We start from the raw sequence: 20,902 nt of genomic DNA, 5'->3' as shown, positions 1-20,902 counted from the left end.
TGTAAGCAAATGAAACCCCATCTCCCGTGATGTCGGAAGAGTCCGACTCGAAGCCCGCGTTTGGTTGGGGCTTCGGCACGCTCTTCTACGGATACTCTGAGGGGGGCCATCGACTCTGCAGCTCACCTAGAAGTTTGGATGCTTCTCAGAGCCCACCCAAGACACACTTCGTAGACCAGCTGCAGACTTTTCCATCAATCCTGGAAAACAGCTCCACTGAATCTCTGGACCAGGGCTGACCCCGGCTCCAACCGGACGTCCCTAGCTGTTAATTTAGTTGTCATTTACCAGTCACCCACTGTGTGTGCCAGGCACTGCACCACGTGCTGCAGGCACAGGGGCACATGGTCCCTCGCCTGCAGGAAAGCCTGTGGTTTCCGAGTGTTGGGAGAGGGTTGCAGACGTACTCTGGGAGCTCAAAAGGGAGAGTGACTCAGGCTGGTACGGGACAGGACCGAGGAAGGAGAAGGGTAAGAAAGGTGTTGGTGTGAGGGGGCTTTTGGTTGAGCCTTGAAAAGGCGGGTGGAAGTGGCCTGTGGCCAGATGCACAGAGGACTGTCCACAAGGAAGAGAAAGCATGCCTTAGCGGTGTAGCGGCGGGTGGTCGGCACACGTGGGACTGCACGTAATTAAGAATGGCCAGAGCCTGGTGTGCGGGGTTGTGGTGGGAGGCTCGAGGCAGCTAGGGGACAGACCGTGGAGGCCTGGGTGCCACACAGAGGGCCTGGGCTTGTCCTCGATGTCTTGGGAGCCACTGCAGGACAAGCAACAGAGCCAGGTGACCCGACTCACGTTCGATTAACCCCAAGTAACAGAAAGTTTACCAGCGCTGTACTTCCTTTGGAGTTCGTTTTTTCAAATGATGAAAGTAATGTCAGAAGTACAAAATTAGTGTTTTTCAGGGCAATATAATCAGTTAGTGATTTACATCTCTTTCAGCTGACGGAAGGCCAGGCTCAGGAGAGGCATTCAATGCATGTTTGTTGAACGAATAAGTGAGAGAGTGAATAGTTAAGCCTTTGTACAGCATGGTGGCTTATACAGTGAAGAGGTACCTGAAGTTTTTGGAGTTCGTACCAGGGTTTGCAGACGGGTCTGGTCGCCTGGGGCAGCCGCATCTGACCCACGGGGCTGCAGTTGCTGGCTGCAGTGCTGGCTGCTGCTCCCGGCTTGGCCCCATTGCTGTGTTTAGCCAAGGTCTTGCCGTCCAGTTTCTGGTTCCTGGCCTCAGGTGGGCCAGGTTCCAGCAGGTCACTGGATGACCGTTTGTCCACAGTGTTTCAGCGCGTCCTGAAGCGGCCTCCTCTGCTCACCCCGCCTGGGGTTGCCCCTCTTTACGTACCACGTGGCAACTTAGGCCCTTTTGTTGTTCTTTCTTCTCTGTTCATGCCCAGCTTCGCGTCCTAGAATTCAGGGCAGTCCTTCAGCTCTGGAGTCACATCTGTCCACATGCAAGTGCTGTTTGCTGGTGCGTGCAGGTGTCATGAGTCACCCAGGAAACAATTCCAAGCCATGGGCTTCGCCAGTGAGGTCTCACCATGGTATTCCTTTTTAATACAGTGTCTCCAGTGCATTTTAATACTGATTTATTATCTGTCACTGTCAATCAGTAGATCCCGTGAATGCGCACGACACCTTCTGGTGCTATAAAAACAAAACTGTACGACATGGTTAGCAGCCAATTGTTTGGACAGAGAAGCAGCAGCTACACATGAGAACGTTATTAACGGAGGCTTTTGTAGGATCCGTGCCACATGAGTAGTTTTAAAGCCTAGTTTCTAAACTTTCCTCATTTCTGGGTCACCTCCCCAAAATCTTAGGGTTCTGGGCGTCCCTGCCTGAAGAAACACTCGTATCAGCAGTAAGAATAATGAACACGCGGTGGAGGGAAAGATAATTTGGGGTTGGGGTCAGTGCAGAGGGTGCATCAGACAGGGCAGGCTGACTATACTGCAGAAAGAAAAGCCCCCCAATCTCAGTGGTTTATAACAGCAAGATAAAGGTTTCTGTCTACTCTCATTACACGTCCTTCGTGGGTCAGTGGCAACTCTGGTCTCTGTCACCTCTCCTTCAGGACCCACGCCAACAGAGCAGCCTCTCCTGAAATGCCTGTCTTATGACTGAGGGAAATGAGATAGAAAGCGCACATTGGCTCTTAAAGTTCCTTTCCAGAAGTGAAAGGAGTCATTTCTACCCACAGTTTATCGGCGAGAACAGGTGACCACACCTGAGTTCAGCAGGGCGCTGAGTGTTGGACCACCAGTGATACAGAGGCCCCTGCTGAGAGGGGACCTGAGCCCTGTGGAGGACCCTGATTTACTGAGCAGACACACCCACACAGTAGGGAGGAGAAGGCTGGGACGGCCCGGGCGGTGCTGACGGGATCGTTAAGAAAGTAAGACTTGTCCATGTGAAACCCTTAGAAAACCAACTGAAAGGCAGGATGGTGTTTGATTATTTTCTTGACCAGAAAGTTTTCAATGGCAAAGCTTGTGATGTCATTTTATAGAAATAGTCTAAAAAAGGAGAACTCAGGGCACGTCAGAGTAGCCTGCGGACACTTATGGGGTTAGGTCTTATGGGATCCTAGGGTTTGAAAATCCAGTGATGCATTTATTGGTGCAATTGAGGACAACACGGCGAAGATGAGGCTGGGCCTGTGGTACGGAAAGGGGCCCGATGCGGGGGAGCGTTTGTGTAGCGGTGTGGGAGCAGGGCTGGCACCCTCAGCTGCTCGAAGCCTCCTCGTCCAGGCCTGGCCCGTCAGTGTGTGAGATGACGGGAACGCTGAGTCTGCAGAAGGTGGCCGTGGGCATCTACAGCTGGAGGACCAGTTGGGAAAGCAGGCTTGACACCCATGCAAGAGCCCTGGTGACCACTAGGTCCCATAGCCTCCCCTGGGCCCAGGCCACACTCACATGGCAGGTGTCCGCCCTGGACCCTGCGCAAGGTCTCTGTGCAGAGGACATGCCAGTGCAGCAGACATTGGGGTTCAACACCTGCCTCTGAGTTCCAGGATGCCTCCTGTGCCCACCTCATCCCCATATTAAACTGAGCCACAAAACTCGTGGTGTGAAGTAGAATTTAGAATTGCCCCGTGCAAAAGAAATAGTCAGCCCATTGTTGGCTTCCAGGCCGTGGAGCACCTGCTCTTCCCACAGGAACAGCCGGACCTGGGACACCCAATTCCTCTGAACCCCTGACAAGCTCCTCTGTTCCTACACAAGGTCAGGAATCCCAGCCACCACATGGAAAATGGCAGGTAAGCTGCGTGGGGCTCAGGCGGCTGACTTGGGGGTGCATCGCATCTGTCCGAGTTTGGGTTCTTGGCTTTGCAAGTACAGAAACGGGCAGAATGGGTGTTCACGGTGTCTGCCAGAACCCCTCAACTCAGTACAGAAGCCACGGTGAACTCTGGGGCTTTGCCCGAGAGAGGGCGTCTGCGCGAATGTCGTGTCCCAGAGGCGTGACGTGTACAGAGCAGGCGGTCTGTCCACATCTTTCCTGCTCTGGCTGCTACTTCCTCCTCCTACTTTTGCTGCCGAGTCTTTGTTGACTAGTCACCAAACTTATCTCAGGGAAAACCCTGATGCGCCAGGTCCCTGAAGCCTCTCCAGATTCCACGACCTGGGACCAGGTCTCGAGGCCTGCCCGTCGTCCTCCAGTGATGACCAGTCTGGGGACAAAACTGTGCACCCGTTTGCAAACCAGCTTTGGATTTGCACATCAGAGGGAGGAGATAACAGCTTTGACTTCCCAAACCGTCCTCAGAGCGTCCTGTCAATCTCCTCCTGCCATTCCCGATTCTGCAGAGCAGAGAGCAAAAGAAATCTCTACGCCGGAGATGGTGCATAGTAAGCTTGGGGCACGGTCCACTTTTCTTTGATTTTTCTTTGATTCTGTCTTTGATATTTTCCATCTCTTAGGTGACTAGAGCAGTGCGACGTAAGGTTAAGAACAGAGCAGGCTCTGTAGACAGACGACCAGCTCCACCCCTGGTGACTGGTTCTTTGGTGTGTGTGAGCATCCCCGGAGAGCTCATTCAAGCAGACTGTGCATCCTGACTCCGGAGTTTCTGGCTCAGGACTGTAGGGGGAGCCTGAGAGTATGCACTTCTAACTAGTTCCAGGTGACGCTGGTGTTACTGGTCCTGGGACCATACTTGGAGACCCGCTGCTTCGTGAGGTCACTGCAGATCGTGTCCACCTGTGTGAGAGGACAGTTGTCAGGGTTAAATGAAGATGGGTCCAATGCTCCGAGCTGTGAGTGATTCTGCTATGCAGGCATAGCCGACCTGGAAACATGGCCCATGCCTTTTCTCCCTGTTTTGTGTGCTGCTTGTGTTTTGTTTTTGTAATGAGCCACTTAGCAGGAACCTCTGCCCCCATTTCAAAGCCAGAGGACCTGTGACTTTGGAGGCTGTGTTTGCCCTGACCTAGGTGACGTGCTCTTTTCGCCTCTTCTGGAGACACCTCCACTATCTGATGTGGGCCCTCGTACACTCTCATGTGATGAGCTCCGTGTGTGTGCAAATGGGAATGTGCACACATGAAATTGAAGGTTTGGTGTCAGCGCTGTGGCTCCTTCTTAGGGAAGGCAGAAGGAACTTGCCAGCCTTACAACAGTCCCACCAGTAGAGCTGCTGTTCCCACTTACGTATGAGGACGTTGAAACTCGGCACAGTGGGCAAGCTCTCTCAAGCTGTGACTTAGGTCAAAGGGTAGCTGTGAGGATACATGGAGAGATGTGCAAGTCTGGGACACCAGCAGCTGCTCCATCACTCTGGGTACCAGAGCCTCGTGGACAAGACCATACATGCAACAAGCCTCGTGAACTATGGCCACGTGCCCATCATCACTGCAGCTGTGCTCCCTGGACCCGGCCACACGGGCAGGTCTCTGCTTCTCTCTGGGTGTGTCCTCCTGAAGCTCTCAGAGTAGACAGTCTGACCAGGGTTGCTATGGCAGCACTCAGCATGGCGTGGTCCTGCAGGGTGCCTCTCAGCTGTCTGGCCCTGGCTCAGTCAGTCACAGCCAGGTGTCAGCCTGGACCCTGCTCCAGGTGCAGACTGTAGCAACACGATGCTGAGAGAGCTGCCTGGGAGCCTTGCCCCAGCGTGGGGTGGCTCCTGCCTGTCTGTCTGTTCGAGGTGACTGAGGCAGCTGGGTCCTCGGAGGAGCACACAGTTTGGACTCAGACAGACCTGGGGCTGAGCCTGGTTCTGCCACTTAAGTCAGATCCTCAACAATAAATTGTGGCTGTCGCCCACCACACAGAGGGCTTATAAAGACCAGTAACAGTGCTAGCATCATGCCTGGCACACAGTGTCTGGACTTGATGAATAATAGGACTTGGTCTTTTATCTAAAAAAAGCTGGAAAGATGGAAAAGTGAAAAAAAAATGAGTTGGTTCTATCACCCTGACACTTAGCCCTAAACACTGACTGTGCTGTTTTCCGTTCTCGTGGGGACTCGTCCGTTGTTTAATTTGAAGCTTTATGTGCTGTGGGGCTATTTCCGTCCATGGTTTTTTTTTTTTAATGAACAGTCTGTTTTATGTGGTTGTAGTTGTATAATTTTGCGTTCAGATTTCTTTCACTTGGTAAAATATTTTTATTGTAAGTTCTGTACGTAATTTTGGCAGACGCGCTATAATTTACGTAAAATTACTTATTGTCAGACGCCTAGCAGTAGAGCGTTGGTTGACTAAGTGGTAATGCATTCCTATGACAAGATGCCGTTTAAAAAGGTGCTTCCATATTGATAAGTATACTTCTGCTGCACGTTCATGATTGTGTGTAAAATGAGACAATTTCCCTCCCAGCTCTCTCTGGACGGTCACTGCCCCGGGCTCAGCAGCGCTCACCCTTCAGTGGGCCTCACAGCCGCCCAGGGAGCCTGTGGGTCCGGCTTCACCCCTGGAGTGTGGTTAGGAGCCGGGGCTCAGGCATTGGCGTTTTTGCGAGCGTCCGGGTGACTCTGACGTGGGAATGGCACTCCCCCCGTTTCCACCTTTGAAGCTGTACTTAATTCTCCCAGCTCCCGCTTTCTCCTGAGCTCCCCCAGTGCTTTCTTGTCTTGTGGGTTTTTGTGAATCCTTCTGGAGCGTAAGACTTTTCTCCATCCTCCAAGCAAACCCATTTGGGCACGCACGTCACACCGCCGGGACTTGTGTCAAGCCCCGAGTGAGTTCCTGAATATAGATACTGAAGCATTTGGAATCCAAGTTCCACTTACTTTGTCGTGAGGAGAAAGAGGCCAAGCATGTCAGAGCTCTTTAGCACACCTGCTGTTACCAAGAACTTTGGGAATAAAGGGTAACCTTTCCAACCTTGATAGAAAAACAAAACTCTTGTTTAAATTACCCTCATCTTGGCAGGTGGGCTGTGAAAAGTAAACACCTTGTCCTTTGTGCATCTACTCTGGTCTAAGCCAGAGATAGCCCGTGTTTGTTGGAGAGGGTGATTAAAATGCTTCAGGAGGCCTGTCGTTCCAGAAGCATTGCGTGAGTGTCTTCCAGATTCATTGTTTGGTTTTCATTCCTAGACTTTGTGCCATTGGGGTTATTCAAGGTGAGTTTCCCATCTTGCAGTTCACTTGGGGGCCATTGGTGCTAAACTTGAGATTGAGTTACTCACCAGAGTACTTCTTCACTCAGGGTTTATTGGTTTGATTTCCCTCCTTCCTTCAACCTGATCGTACTGGGTGTCCATGGTGAGTGAGGTTCCTGTTGTCTCTCACTGTCCTTTATGTGACAGGCCGGCTGTGGCAGGTGGAGAGCTGTACATATAACGATTGTAAAGGTTCTGCTGAGATGACATGGAATGTTTTCCCTTGGTTGTGCAGGACTAGACCAGATTCTGTACAAATCTGTGATTATTCCAGCTTTAAGAGCATTAATAGCTACAGAAAAGAATTCCCCAGGGGCCGGCCCAGTGGCACAGCGGTTAAGTGTGCACGTTCCGCTTCTCGGCGGCCCGGGGTTCACCAGTTTGGATCCCGGATGCAGACACGGCACCCCTTGGCACGTCATGCTGTGGTAGGCATCCCACATATAAAGTAGAGGAAGATGGGCATGGATGTTAGCTCAGGGCCAGTCTTCCTCAGCAAAAAGAGGAGGATTGGCAGTAGTTAGCTCAGGGCTGATCTTCCTCAAAAAAAAAAATGCCCAGAAGGAAACCTGAAGACCCGGGTTCAAGTCGCTCGCTCAGAAAAAGCTCTGCCTTGCTTCACATGAGCACGTTAACCTTGTGGAATTGAAGCTCCAGGTGCCTGAGAATTGGTGCTACTGGGGAATGGAAGGTTCTGGTTAATGGAATCGTGCTGGTGGGAAACCACAGGAGGGACTGTACTTGTACACATGGCACACTCAGAATCCTCCTTCGAACCTTGTTCAGAAGTCAGCTTAAAACTCTACGTCTGCAAAGCTGTACGTGATCCCCGTCCTTGGAAACTGTTAACCATTTCTTCTTTTATTCCACATCCACAGCAGTACCTTACACACACCTCTGTGATCCTACATGTCACGGTCCGGTGGAATGATCTGTTTGCGCGTTGCTGTTCTCCTCTAGATCAACACCTCACTGGGCGTAGAGACAGTGACCCACCTGTCCAGCGTAATCACGGGTTGAATGCCTGGATTCAGTGATACTAAATAAATGGACGGGTGAATGAATGAATGAGGATTCTGCACTGAACAGGTGGCATCAATCAGATAAACTGCATTTTATGGGTGTTTTCTGAGAATTCCTGCAGTTACTAAATTTAAAGCGTCACCCTGCCATGACAAATTTCCCTAAAATATTCTTATAATAAATTAAGAATAAATAGTGAAAAAGACAAGTCCAGTATCTGCTTCTTCCTGGATTCCTCATGGCAGCTGAGTGTTCCCCAGCCTGTGGGACCCTGACTTAAGGAACTGGATCTGAATTCTGCAGAAACCTGCTCCGAGGTAGCCCGTTGGCTGCCGTTGATTCTGTTCCTGGGCTATGGAATTCCACCAAGGGCTCAGGTATCACAGAGGTTTGAACTTTGTAACATGTGACAGATGTGAAGCATACATTCCCCAGTCTCTCATTTTAAAGCGTTTGTATTAGAAGGGCCAGATGATTTTAGATTTGAAAGAGATCTCTTCACCTCACTGATTAGGACACCGAGCCTCTTGAGACGGGCAGCTTTCGTCTGTGGAAGGAGCGCCAGAATTGAAGTGACAGGGGCCAGGACTCAGATCTTGGCTTTGGGGCTCAAATCACAGCCTCTTCCAGGCCGTGTGATCATAAGCAGTTTATATTTAGTATTTTTTGGTGATCAGTTTTCTCATTTGTAAAGTTTGGTTGAAAATCCATCTCCAAGGGTTGTGACAAGGGTGAACGAGGACCAGCTGTGATGTCGCACAGACCAGATGTCTCTGCCCATCCTTGCCTGGATCACAGCATCTGTGGCGCAGGGAGGCGTTGCCCCGAGGCGTTATTAGGGTGGACTGTGGTTCCCAGGTCACCTGACAGGACTCACGGATGTCAGGGACACCCACTGCAAAGAGCTGCGTTACACCAGCATCTGAATACAAGATCCGGGATTTCTCACTTTAAAAGCAATCTCTCTTCTGAGTCACAGGTTTTATTGCTGTTGCTCTCTTCACTTTCCTTGCAGGGAGAGTTTTGGCACCCTCTCAGTCAACAGCCACTATAACGTAAGTTTATATAATTGTGTGAACTGGCAAGATCATTTCTATAATGCGCTAAGAACTCAGAGCAAAGTATATACATATTTTGGAAAAATAAGATCTACCTAGCTTAAAAATTTTTTAAATCACATTCTAAAATAGTTAAATATTTGTGCTAAATTGAAAGGGTTTTGGCCAGCAGTGAGCCAACTGCATTTTAAGCACAGAATTTTTTAGGTCTCCGTGAAACGTCACTCGGGGGAGAAGCTGCGCCCTTTGCTTCCTGTTCTTATTCTCCCAGAGTTCGTTTATCATTTTAAAAGACAGCTTATTTTTCTCCCTTTTTCTCTCCTGTAAAGGCAGAAACCTGTGGGTTCTTGTTGTGGGGCGCTTCCCAAAGGAACACAGAGTTGGGATTCCGGAGTTCAAGTACGTGGCAAACATGCATGGAGATGAGGTATGTACGCGGCTTGAATATCTGAAATGTCACCAGAGGAACTTCCCCTCAGGTCTCTGGAGCTCTGTGTACATGCTGAGGAAGCAGCATAAATCGTAGCAACGAATCTGGAAAGGCCATCGTGTTAGGCCTTCTGAGAGAAGCAAGGAACCGGGGTCCGGCACCCCTCATAGCCGTTTGGTTGTTTGCCCGGTGCCCTGGGGGGGTTACCTGGAGCTTCTCTGTGCTGGGCCGGAAGAACAGCCAGGCCCCAGCTCCGCACTGTGGCCGCGTCCCTCACCTCCTCCTGGTTGATCCTTCCACCTCCTGGTCCGCAGCAAGGTGAACCCAGCAGAGCAGCTGTCTTATATTTCAACTCAAAACAATCAATGGATCTCCAATAGCTGACCAAACTCCTATTATTTGGCTTTTTAAATGCTTTCATTGCTTTCTCTTAATCTAATCCTCAATGTTTTCAATGCTCAAGTGTAGACTTAGAGAAAGTTCTCTCATACCCACCATTCAACCAACACTTACGTTCCACAACAGGAGCCGGCCCGGTGGCGCAGCAGTTAAGTGCACATAGTCCCCTTCGGCATCCCAGGGTTCTCCAGTTCGGATCCCGGGTGCGGACCTACATGCCGCTTGTCAAGCATGCTGTGGCAGGCGTCCCACATATAAAGTAGAGGAAGATGGGCACGGATGTTAGCTCAGGGCCAGTCTTCCTCAGCAAAAAGAGGAGGATTGCCAGCAGATGTTAGCTCAGGGCTAATCTTCCTCAAAAAAAAAAAAAATCTGCAATAATGTCTTGCCTCTTTTCCAACTTAGCAGGGATAAATTCTGTTTTGTGTTATTTATTTTATACTTTGCAAAATACTGTTTTACCTCTCCTGCCTGCATGGTCCTTCTGGCCAGGCATTGGAAGATGCTCACCTCTGTTTCTCACCTGACTTCCTCAGAGTGTTTAAAGAACATGACAACTGCAGTACTTCCTGTTAGCGAGGACCCTGTACAGCTGGGCAATCAAGTGGAAAGGAAGACAGTTCCGTCATCACAGTAAAGGAGATGTACGTGGGGACATGCGTAGCACCTGACAGGACGTGCTCAGCTTCGGGGAGTGGCAGAGTCAATGCGTATTCCAGAGTACCACCTGCTGGCTTGTTAAAACACTCCTGAATTTGCAGCAGTGTGGGGGGCGTGTCTATCAAATGCTGAGCTTCCGGTTCTGGCCTAACCCTTCCCAAACCCAGGCTCTGTAGGAACTGGATCCACCCCTCATACCGCTCACAGCCTGCCTTTTCCAGGCATACCGCCCCACCCACCCTGCCTGGAGAGGGGGCTTCCTGCAGCTGGAGCTAAGATGCAAACACCTGCCTCTAAGAAAGGGCTTGGTCCTTCAGCCTGATTTGTGGGTGGGTGAAGTTCAATCCCCCTGTGACTTTTTGGAGCATAACAGGCTGAGCTTTAAGACACTTAATCTTACTGGGAGTCTGACCAGAGCTGTTTTTAATAAAACAACTGTTCATTACAGACAGCAGTCCAGATGTCCTAGTCTATTGATTAAGGTGCCGTGGAATCCATTTTTAATAAGAGACATATGGCCCTCATTGACATGAGTAGTTTATTTACTGAATTCCTGGCATTTCAGAGGTTGCAGCTTGCTGCTCAGAAATTAATCCTCTGAACTGACATTTGCAAAGAGAAGCAGGAGTCTTTCCCTCACTCACCCCTGAGTTTGCGTATTCCTTCCACGTCCTCTCCAGAGTTCTGGCATCTTGCTCTCCCGTTCATTCCTGTATCCCGTCAGTCAGGGCTCTCGTTCACCTGCTTCTGGGAGGAGCACTAAGCAATGAGATGAGGCAGGGGGAAAGGTCCCAGTGTATTTTGGGGTAGGGACCTGAAGTCCCATTACCTCTGTGTGTCCCACTGATAGCAGTGTCTGGAGCTCCCTGGGCCATTGAGAAACTTATTATCCTGAATCTGAGATCTTATATATTCTGCCCCCAGTGCCACTAGCTGCTGGGGAAGGTGATGGCTTAACCCAGGAGCAGAGGGTCTAGCCACCTGACTCATCTTTTTTCTCTCAGATCTTTTGGAACTGAAAGAGCATTTTCAAGAACCCGCTATTAAAAAGCAACGTAGCCAGCATTTTAGGGCAGTGGTTCTTAACCTTCTTTGGATGGATTTTTGGCTCTTCTGGCACAAACTTTGAATGCTGACCTCGGGGTCCACGGATCCTCTAGGAGTTTGTGGACCTCGTGTGCAGGATCCCAGCAGGGGGCTGGTCGCACGGTGGACAGAACTGACCACACTGTGTTAAAAATGTTTCTTCTTGTCCCTGAACCCCACCGCAGAGTGTGTGTATGCACGCGTGCGTGTCACACTTAATACCCTGGCTGGATCACAGTAAGCAGTGGCAGCAGAAGGACCCAGTTCTGTTGGTGATACCTGCTGTTTTCCCCCATGAATTTTTACCTCATTTTGCCTTGTTTTAGAATTGCCTTTTTAAAATTAAAAATAATGTTATTATTACAATGTTATTATTACAAAATCAACATATGTGCATCTTAGAAAAAATACAGATCAACAACAACAAAAAAAACATTGTATACTGACCTTCCAAAATTTAGGACTATTAATTCTCTTATTTATCCTTCCAGATATTTCTATGTGTGTGTGCACTTTTTACCAATGAGCTGTGCTAATTTGCTATTTGTAACATTTTTTAAATATTAGCTACTCTTTTCATGTCAATAAATATTTATTCTGTTTTCATCTTATACCCCACTGTCTAGTTTCCCCACTTGTCCTCAAAGTGTCCCCCAGATTGTCCAAATCGGGATCCAGTACAGGACCACGCATCACATTTGGTTGATATATTCCGGAACCTCTTTTAACCTAGCTTTTAAAGCATCTTTTCATGACACCAGACTTAAGAAAGAGACTTGCTCAGTTGTCCGACCTCCAGTGTGTCACACATCCTGGCTTTTGTGTGTCCATCATTGAACTTGGGCCTCTTGTCCCTTTGTTGACTTAAAACTGCATGTTAGATCTAAAGGCTTATTGGATTTAGGTGAAACATTTTTGGCTGATATACAGCTTAGCAATTGTGAAGATGGGTTAGTCTGGCCGATGCTAAGGGTTTGGGCTAATTAATTAGCATAGCTGACTCAGGAATGCCAAAAGCAAACGGGTAGCAAAATCAGCTTAAAATGGCCCACTTGCAGATAAGTATTGTTACAAAAGAGGTGCAGGTAATCCTACTCTTGTTCTGTATGAATTTCCCTTATTCTTTCATTTTTACGAAGATCAGTGTCATCCTACGAGGGGTAGGGCCACGTGCTGGATGTTCTGGTTGTCACACTGGCTCACTCTGCCACGTTGAACAGGCTGGCAGGTTACCTTCTATATGGTGCTTTACAGCAGAATAACGACAGTCACCCTCTACTGGAGGGACCACGCTGAGTGCTTCATGGGCATCGCTTCTTTTGATCCCTTTGCAGAAGGCGAGTTTGTCAGTCCCGTCCCATTTACTGAGAGGGGGTCCAGGCTTGTGTTTGGTCTTAAGCTGTCAGAATTCGGAGCCTGGACACCGAGCCTTCCCCAGCTGTGGGTCTGCCTCCTCCACTCTCTGCTGCCTTTGAAATGTTGTTTTCATTGCTAACATTTTTACATGTAGACCTGTGATCTGTCTCAAAGTGATTTTGTTTGGGTGGATATCTAGTTGTGCCAGTGTCATCTGATGAGAAGATCTGGGCTCATTCACGGCGTAGAGGAGTGCCGGCTCTTACTGGGGTTAGCCTTCCAAGTCGCCTCGCTGGCCCTTCCTTCTGCCCTCTCTCTGCTGCCCCCTCCTGCACAGCTGCAGAACCACACCCGGCTGCTAAGAGCACCGCCGGCCTTTGATAAGCCTTTGTCCCCTGATGGTCACGCTGTTTCAGAACAAGGGAGAGAGATTTCTGTGCTTCCACCTTTCTCATTTTAATAAGACTAGCAGGTGTTCTTCTGGGTCACCCAGGCCCTTGTTTGCACACGCACTGGCATGTTTCGCTGTAGAAACCCCAGTTCTAGGTGCAATCTGTGTAGGCTTCTAGGCTCCTGGTTGGCAGTGCGGAGACCCCTGAAGTCTAATCGTTTTAATTAGAAGGGGTAATGCCAGCCTACTGAGTGGGGAAGCTTGTTTTGTGCCTATCTTGTATCCCATGTTTTTTAAACTCTGTAGAAAAAAAAATTCTTAACCTTGGTAATCTCTAGATTGTTAAGACTTTCCTAATTCCTCTCTCATGGAAATATTGAAGCGAGACTTGACTATGTGCTTAAAAGGTTGGGTGCTCAGTTTGAAGCTAACCCGGTGCCAGATGAAGTGCGGTCAGAGCCAGGTTGCCTGGGTTCCCTGACCTCAGGGCCCACGGTCTCAAGTAGATAGGAGCCGGGATTTGATGTGTGTTTGTTAAGTTTAACTGAATTGCCAATTCGGGTTCTTTTTTCCCCATAGAGTTTCTTTTAAGCTCTGTTTCTTAAATATCAATGAATTATTTTTACTATGATGGTTTTTTCATGTATACACTTTTCAAGTATCCACATCACACTCAGAATTTCACACTTGGTGGCATTAATTTATAGTTTATTGCATTGCAGATAGATAGGTTGAAAGGAAAAACAGTCCCTGGATGACAGTGACCATATTTTTCAGTCTGAAAACAAAGGATAAAGGATAAATGATTTTCACACACCTTCTAGGTAGGAGAGAGAGTTGCGGAGATGTAGCGTGTAAATGTTTGTATTTAGAGAGTATTTTCATGGTTAACCTGAACAGTAGGACATAACATCTGAAATTGTGTCCCTCCTGGAAAATCCGGGATGTGTAGTCAGCGTGCAGCAGAGGTTCTGAACTCACTAAAACAAAACAACAAAACATCAAAGCCTGTCCTTCCCAATGCCGCTTCCCGAGCAATTTGTCCACCAGTGCCCCAGCTGAGAGGAAAATGTCCTCAGTTACACAGTGGGGCTTGCACACTGAATTCTTTGTTTTTGGATTTAGACAGGACTGATCTTTATTCCAGGTGAAGCATCTAATTGCCTTTAAGCATGTATTAAATTCCTCATATAATCGTCCTCTTTCTCTTCGTCTCTCTTTTTGTGAGGCTGGGCCATGGTCACCAGATACCCTGAGTCCTTGCCGTGATCTGAATTGTTAGCCCCCAGCCCTGTAAAATTCCCTCAGTGTGGAAAATCCTTCAGACAAAGTCCCTTGATCATTTGTACTTCCCCCCCCCCCCCCTGCTGAGAACCTTAAGTTCTCACGTTTTCAGAAAGCTCCTCCTCAGCATGGTCTTGACGTTGTAGTGGGTTTGTCAACAGTAATCAATAGTCGCTCATTGAGTATGTGATATGCCAGGCGCTGGGTGGGACTCAGGGCTACAGGGGGAGCTGGTCAGTCCAGGTCAGCTGGCTGTGTAAGGTGTGTGAGCAGCATTAGGACGGCGTGGTGTGGGGTGAGGGACCACATAGGCAGGTCAGGGAACCCCGACTTCGGGAGGCCAGGAAAAGTGTGCTAGATAAGGTAGTATTTAGGCTGATATTTGAAGAAGGATTTAGCCAGGCAATCCAATAAATGGATTAAATCTTTAGCACGCTATTGTGGAGCCCCAGAAGTAACAGGCTCCTTTGTGCCCCAGAAGCTGCATTACAGGGTAGCGTTCCAGAAACAGAGTCCACCGTCAGAATAGCTGAAGTTTCTGCGCACCTCGTGCTCTCTCAGACAACACACTACTATGTTGGGGACTGTTTCTTCAAAAAATTTCTTCCATTTTTTGGAAGCATTCTGTGAAGAGCTAGAACACTCATTTTTATCTATCTAGCAAATTCCAACATGATTTAGTTCAATGTGAATTGAGCTAAAACTGATAGAGAATTTGTTCTCTGCTTTCTGGGTTATCACCATTTTAACTGCTGGATGAATTGTCAGCAAAATACGCGGGAGCTGCTGTGCTGGTCTGGCCTCGAAGCCCCTGCGTGGGTGGGGTCCCTTCGTTCAGCCTGCACTCTCCAGGGGCGGAAGGCAGTGCGCCATCTGAAAGGCTCCTTCAGCTCATAGCACCTGTTTTGACCACATTCTTTTTTAAAATTGGGATTCTCTAAGCTTTCAAATTCAAAGACTTAATTTTAAATGAAGGAAGGTTTATATATAAAACATGAATGAGTGCTTGACACATTTATATTAAGTTTGGGAAGAATTAATTTGAATAATATTTGGCATAAATCTGCTGTTAGAGGCAGCAAAATACGGCCTGACAAAAAAAGAGGACTTTGTTTCACTTCTTCTGAAATTTCATCTGTTTACTTCAGCATTTTTTAAATTATCTGACTCTTAGTTGGTTTTTTATCACATCTCCAAGATTTTTATTTACCCTCTGTAGTGAAGAACTTAGGATTCATTTTGGAATATGGAGGCACACAGAAAATACCTTGGTTACACATTTGTTTCCTTGAAATTATCGTGATTTTATTGGTTTTTTAAAATAACATGTTTAATTTAGAAGAAATTAGACAATAGAAAAATAAGAGAAAATAAAAATCATTTAGAGTACTGTCACTCCAAAATAACCATGACTAATACTAGCCAGACATCCTCCTAAACCTTTCTATACTTATTTCTGTAGTAAGAGGATGAGAGGAAGTAAAAGGGTATAAAATAAAATGTGTGTCATATTATATATGTTATTTTTAAGAAGTATGAGACTTAATTTTACTTGAATTTAACAGAACCAAACTGAAGTGAAACTAAAATAATTGGTCAACTTAATAAATATTTTCTCAAAAAAATTTATTAGAAGATTCTTCTAAGGAAAAAAGTAGGAATAACTTTGAAATTGTAGTCATTTCAAAGATGTACTTTTAACTTTTGTTGTATCTTATGACCCTTTGCCATGAGAAGTGAAGAAATTAGCCCTTTGAAAAAACCTCTCTCCTCTCGCCCGGCCCCACCCTCTCTGTTAATTATAAACCTTAACCTCACGTTCTGTTCTGTACCCAGGCTGTCACCATGGCTTAATCCAGTTCTATACCTTAACCACAGCTCCTTTACTCTCTGTTTTCATTTGCTTTTGGTTGGGTGAATTTCATTGCCAACTCGTGTCTTGAGTTCCAGGAAGAACTGGAGGATGATCTGAGTCCCGAGTGCAGCCCGGAGGAGGCCCATCAGAATCCCCATGTGGTTCCACGCGACTTTCCCTCCCAACTGTCTGAGCCATCCATTCTCCCTCTGATCGAACCATCCTACAGTCTCCAACCAGCACTTGGAAATCTCAGGAGCTAAAGTGGTTCCTGGCCATCCCTCTCCATAGCTTCCGCTCTTCCCCAGCCCCTTGGCAGAACAGCTCCTTGAATCAACCACTTTCCACACGTAAAGTCGCCTTGCACAAATTAACGTCCACGGCCCCTTCTCCACTGTTTCTAGGGAGCCAGTGAGCAGCTCGTGGAGGGTGATTCCAAAGAGCTGGAGCTTTTAAAACACGGAATTGGAAACCCAGCGTGTGGGTTGCTTGACTTTTTTGATTATTAGTCTGTCAGGACTTTTTCAAGTGAGATTTTTAACCATAAAAATAAAAATCAAGGTAGTGGAAGGAGATAGAAATGAGTAGGAAAAAAACAGAAGTCAGAATCGAGTATATTTCCACTCTGAATTTTCAGGCTACCTTTGAATCTGTAATTCACATATTCTAAGTTTTCTTAGTCCCAGTTTCAATTATTCTGAGTTTGTCAGGATAACGAATGCATCAAATGCGGCCTCTTTGCTTGCCAGTGAGGGGCACAAAGTGAGGGATTGCTCACCTTTTGTCACGACAGTGAATTCCTACCGTGGAGCTGGGACTGAAACCCTCTTCCTGCCCTCTGCCACATTAACGCCTCTGCAGCTCCGTCCTCGTGCCATCCCCGCTGGCCCTGGGTCCCCACTGACTAACCCTCCACAGCCCCTCATCTCACGTCGGAGGTAAACGTTCCACACTCAGAAGCAGATTCCTCGAACCCAGGACTATAGGGAGAGCTTGACGTAGCCTAGTCAACCCTTTCTAAAATAAGGCTGAAATGTGAAATACTTTTTTTAAGTAAGAAAAATAGTAAATCTCTCCCTTGGGAATTGTATAGCAATCAGTCTTTCTCACAGGTCCTCAGTTTCCCAGTCGGTGGTGGTACATAAGATAATTTTAGGTGGATGTGACCATTTTTATTTTCATGGTCATGCTTTCACTTTAATGTACATCAGAAACATATATCTAACAAAACGGTAAAGACACAAAGGTTTTCATGTTTAATGTAAGTAAAAATTGAGCCAATTTAAAGAAAATATAAACTAAACAATAGCACAGATAATATGCAGATACGGCAAAAAATTGTGAGAATGATGTGCAGATGACTGGAGTTTCAGAAACATGAGGATGTGAAGATCAGAACCCACAGATACGGCAGAAAGTGCACAGATGTGCAAGAGGGAAATTTGGAAGTAGGGGAATTTGGAAATCTGAAACCTAGTTAAATTATGCTTGCTACAAACTTGGATTTTTCTGTATTAAAATCTACGTACATTGAATGCAGTGGTTCTCAGTCTGTTATCCAGCAAGACATACGTGACAGCTTTCATACACACCATGCATGCTCGTGGGCACAGAACCCCACGCCTTCTGAGACTCTAAAATTTAGAAAGCAAGTAAATTATAAGAATAACCTTTACTCCACTCTAATTCTTTTTTTGGTGAAGAAGATTGGCCCCGAGCTAACATCGGTGACAGTCTTCCTCTATTTTGTCTATGTGGGATGCTGCCACAGTGTGGCTTGATAAGCAGTGTGTAGGTCCACACCCAGGATCCGAACCAGCAAACACCGGGCCAGCGAAGTAGAGTGTGCAAACTTAACCGCTGTGCCACCAGGCTGGCCCGCAACTGTTTTAGATTTTTCTTATAACTTTTACTAACAATTTTCAGCACTCCAGAGTTGATCGCCACTTGCCAGAGTATCAATATGCGTGAGAAACAGTGGTCTCAACTGGTTTTGGTCTGAAACATCATGTGCAGATCGCTCGTTGGGGAATTTGTGCTTTGGGGACTGTGTTCCTCTGGCCTAATAGCATCCCATTATCTCTCAACACGCGCAGACTGTGGGGCGGGAACTGCTGCTCCACTTGATCGACTATCTCGTAACCAATGATGGAAAAGCCCCCGAGATCACACGTCTGATCAACAGCACCCGCATCCACATCATGCCCTCCATGAACCCGGACGGGTTTGAAGCTGTCAAAAAGCCCGACTGTTTTTACAGCAATGGCAGGTACGGGGGTGCTCATCTGTCTTTATGTGAAAACAGAAAACAGAAAGGCCCCCGTCAGCTTGTCCCCCTTGGTGCTGGTGGAGGAGCCGGGGAGCCATCTCAGAGCCCGCGTCAGGTCACTGCTGGGCTGAAACCTCCTCAGGGCTGCCTGTTGCCATCAGATGAAAAGTGAGACCCTCACTGAGGCTTCAGGCTTCAGTGACCCCTGAGCCCGCCAGCTGCCCCCCTCACCCCCTCGCCCCTCTGCTCCCGCTGCCCCACCTCCCCCTCCTGGAGCTGCCCGCTTCTTTCTCCCCTCAGCCCTTTTGCACACGCCTCGCCCACTCCTCAGCCCACCTCTGCTCACACAGCATCTCCTCAGACTCCTCCCCGAACCTGTCGTATGTTAGGTCCCAGTCACGCTGGCCTGCCTCCTGGCGCCTTATCTTCATAGCACAGTTTTAAGGTCTGATTTCCTGTTTGATGTCTCTCTCCTGGCTACAGTAAGCTCCCCGAGGGTGGGAATCCTGCCCTGTGCATTGTGGAGAAATCCCCAGGGCCCGGCCCTGAGGCCCTCGGTCGTTACTGGTTGATTTTTTTAAGCCAGTACAAGAACTAACCACAAAGAAGAGTGAGTCTTGTCGGATTTCTGATTTAAGCAGCTCGTTTTGTTTCAAGCTGCCTCAGGAAGTTTGGAACGCCTATGTCTAATATACATTTATATTTGTGCAGTTATTGGCTTTTACCAAAAATAAATAAAATCTCACCACTTGATTCCCTTCAAGTTTTTCTAGCATATTGAAACACGGCCAGTCCACTTTTCAAAAATACGTTTGTATGAAGTGGCACGTTCCTGTTGTTTCTGTTATCAATTGCTATGTAGCAAACTACCCCCAAATTTTAGGTACTTAAAGCAACCACCCTCGATTCTGCAAGTTCGGCGCTTGCGCAGGGCAGGCCGGCACGGCTGGTCCCTGCACCGTGAGGTCTGGGCCCGGCTGGGGCTGGCCGAGCCAACGAGCCCGGCCCAGGTGTCTGGAGTCTCTGTTTCGGCTGTCGCCTGGACTCCTCCTTTTCCCGTGTGGACTCTCCATGTGCCTGACCGTGGGGTCTCAAAGAGTTCCAAAAGGGAGTGTTTCAAGAGCAAGAACCCAGAATGCACACACTTACCAACCCTCTGCTCACATGACGATAGCTGCTGTCCCACTGGCGAGGGCACGTCACGTGGGAGGGGACCACACACTGCGTGGATGCCAGGGGTGGATCGTGAGAGGCTGCCCAGGCGAGCACCCACCACCCTATGTTTATCTTGGTAAAGACACTGGGAGCCCACGCCAGAGGGCTGCACACTGAACGAATCCGCTCCCTCACGTGCCATCAGTAAACCCTAAAAACTCTTTCTTTTAAAGGGAAAATAACAACTACTATGACCTGAACAGAAATTTCCCCGATGCGTTTGAATCTAATAACGTGTCAAGGCAGCCTGAAACGGTGGCGGTCATGGAGTGGCTGAAAACAGAGACCTTTGTCCTCTCTGCAAACCTGCACGGCGGGGCCCTGGTGGCCAGCTACCCGTTTGATAACGGGGTTCCAGGTAAGCACACGGGGCGGCTCGGGCGTCCTCGGGCTGGACTGCAACTGTGTACTCAGCCTCGGAGTGGGGTACCCTCCTCCTCTCCCCACGTAGCTTCTCGGGCAGGGCTAGAAAGCCTTATTTTCCCAACCCTGAGCCATCCCTGCTACAACCTGTAAACGGTAGATGACAATGTGGCTGATCTGACAGCCAACAACAGGGTTACGTGACACTCGTCGTGAAATAGTAAAATCGGGCATTTAGATTCTCTCACAGGAGAGACAAAGAAAATAAAAAGAAATGAAAGAAAATAAAACCAGAACAACCTTGCTTTCTTTGTTAATTATATGAGTAATAATTGCTGACTCCCCTTAAAACTCTGTGGGACGAGATGTGTACCAAGGACTTAAAATATCACAGTGGCTTCATCTAAGGCCGACGGTCCCCGAGGAAAGGTTACTGCCCTCCAGAAATTCGCATGAGTGTTTGAGGACATTTAACCTCCGGGCTGATGTAGGAGGAGTCTGGATGCGTAGATGGCTTATTTTGCGTGATGCCGCCATGTGTACGTTCATAGGAAGAAGAGTAGAGTGGACACTCGTGGAAATGGGCGGAGGATTTCTCTAGGAAATTGGCGGCTTTGTGTTTGATGTGGTGATGTACTTGCCCATTAGTGTCATGAGAGCCTCCTCTGTCCCAAACGTCAGCTGACAGGTCTTGGTCTGTCCTTCATGTACAGCAACCGGGACATTACACTCCCGGAGCCTGACCCCCGATGATGACGTTTTTCAATACCTCGCTCACACCTACGCTTCGAAAAATGCCAACATGAAGAAAGGAGATCACTGTAAAAACAAAATGAACTTTCCTAACGGGATTACAAATGGATACTCTTGGTATCCACTCAAAGGTGAGTTTCTCTTCATGCT

General features: G+C 48.0%; 1 protein-coding gene across 2 annotated transcripts in view; it reads left to right on the top strand.

Moving 5' to 3' along the window:
• Positions 1–20,902, top strand: part of CPM (carboxypeptidase M) — a 62,903-nt gene that overhangs the window by 27,779 nt on the left and 14,222 nt on the right. For both annotated transcript variants that reach the window (XM_070622017.1, XM_070622018.1), the window contains 4 exons: positions 9,021–9,118; positions 18,249–18,421; positions 19,810–19,994; positions 20,713–20,883. In XM_070622017.1, the coding sequence (XP_070478118.1) occupies positions 9,021–9,118; positions 18,249–18,421; positions 19,810–19,994; positions 20,713–20,883 (627 nt within the window). The remainder of the gene's footprint in view (positions 1–9,020; positions 9,119–18,248; positions 18,422–19,809; positions 19,995–20,712; positions 20,884–20,902) is intronic.

The sequence above is a fragment of the Equus przewalskii genome, chromosome 5, assembly GCF_037783145.1.
Source record: "Equus przewalskii isolate Varuska chromosome 5, EquPr2, whole genome shotgun sequence".
In the NCBI taxonomy this organism is placed as follows: domain Eukaryota; kingdom Metazoa; phylum Chordata; class Mammalia; order Perissodactyla; family Equidae; genus Equus; species Equus przewalskii.
Note: the sequence above shows the minus strand (reverse complement) of the source record. Positions and strands in the feature narration are given on the sequence as shown.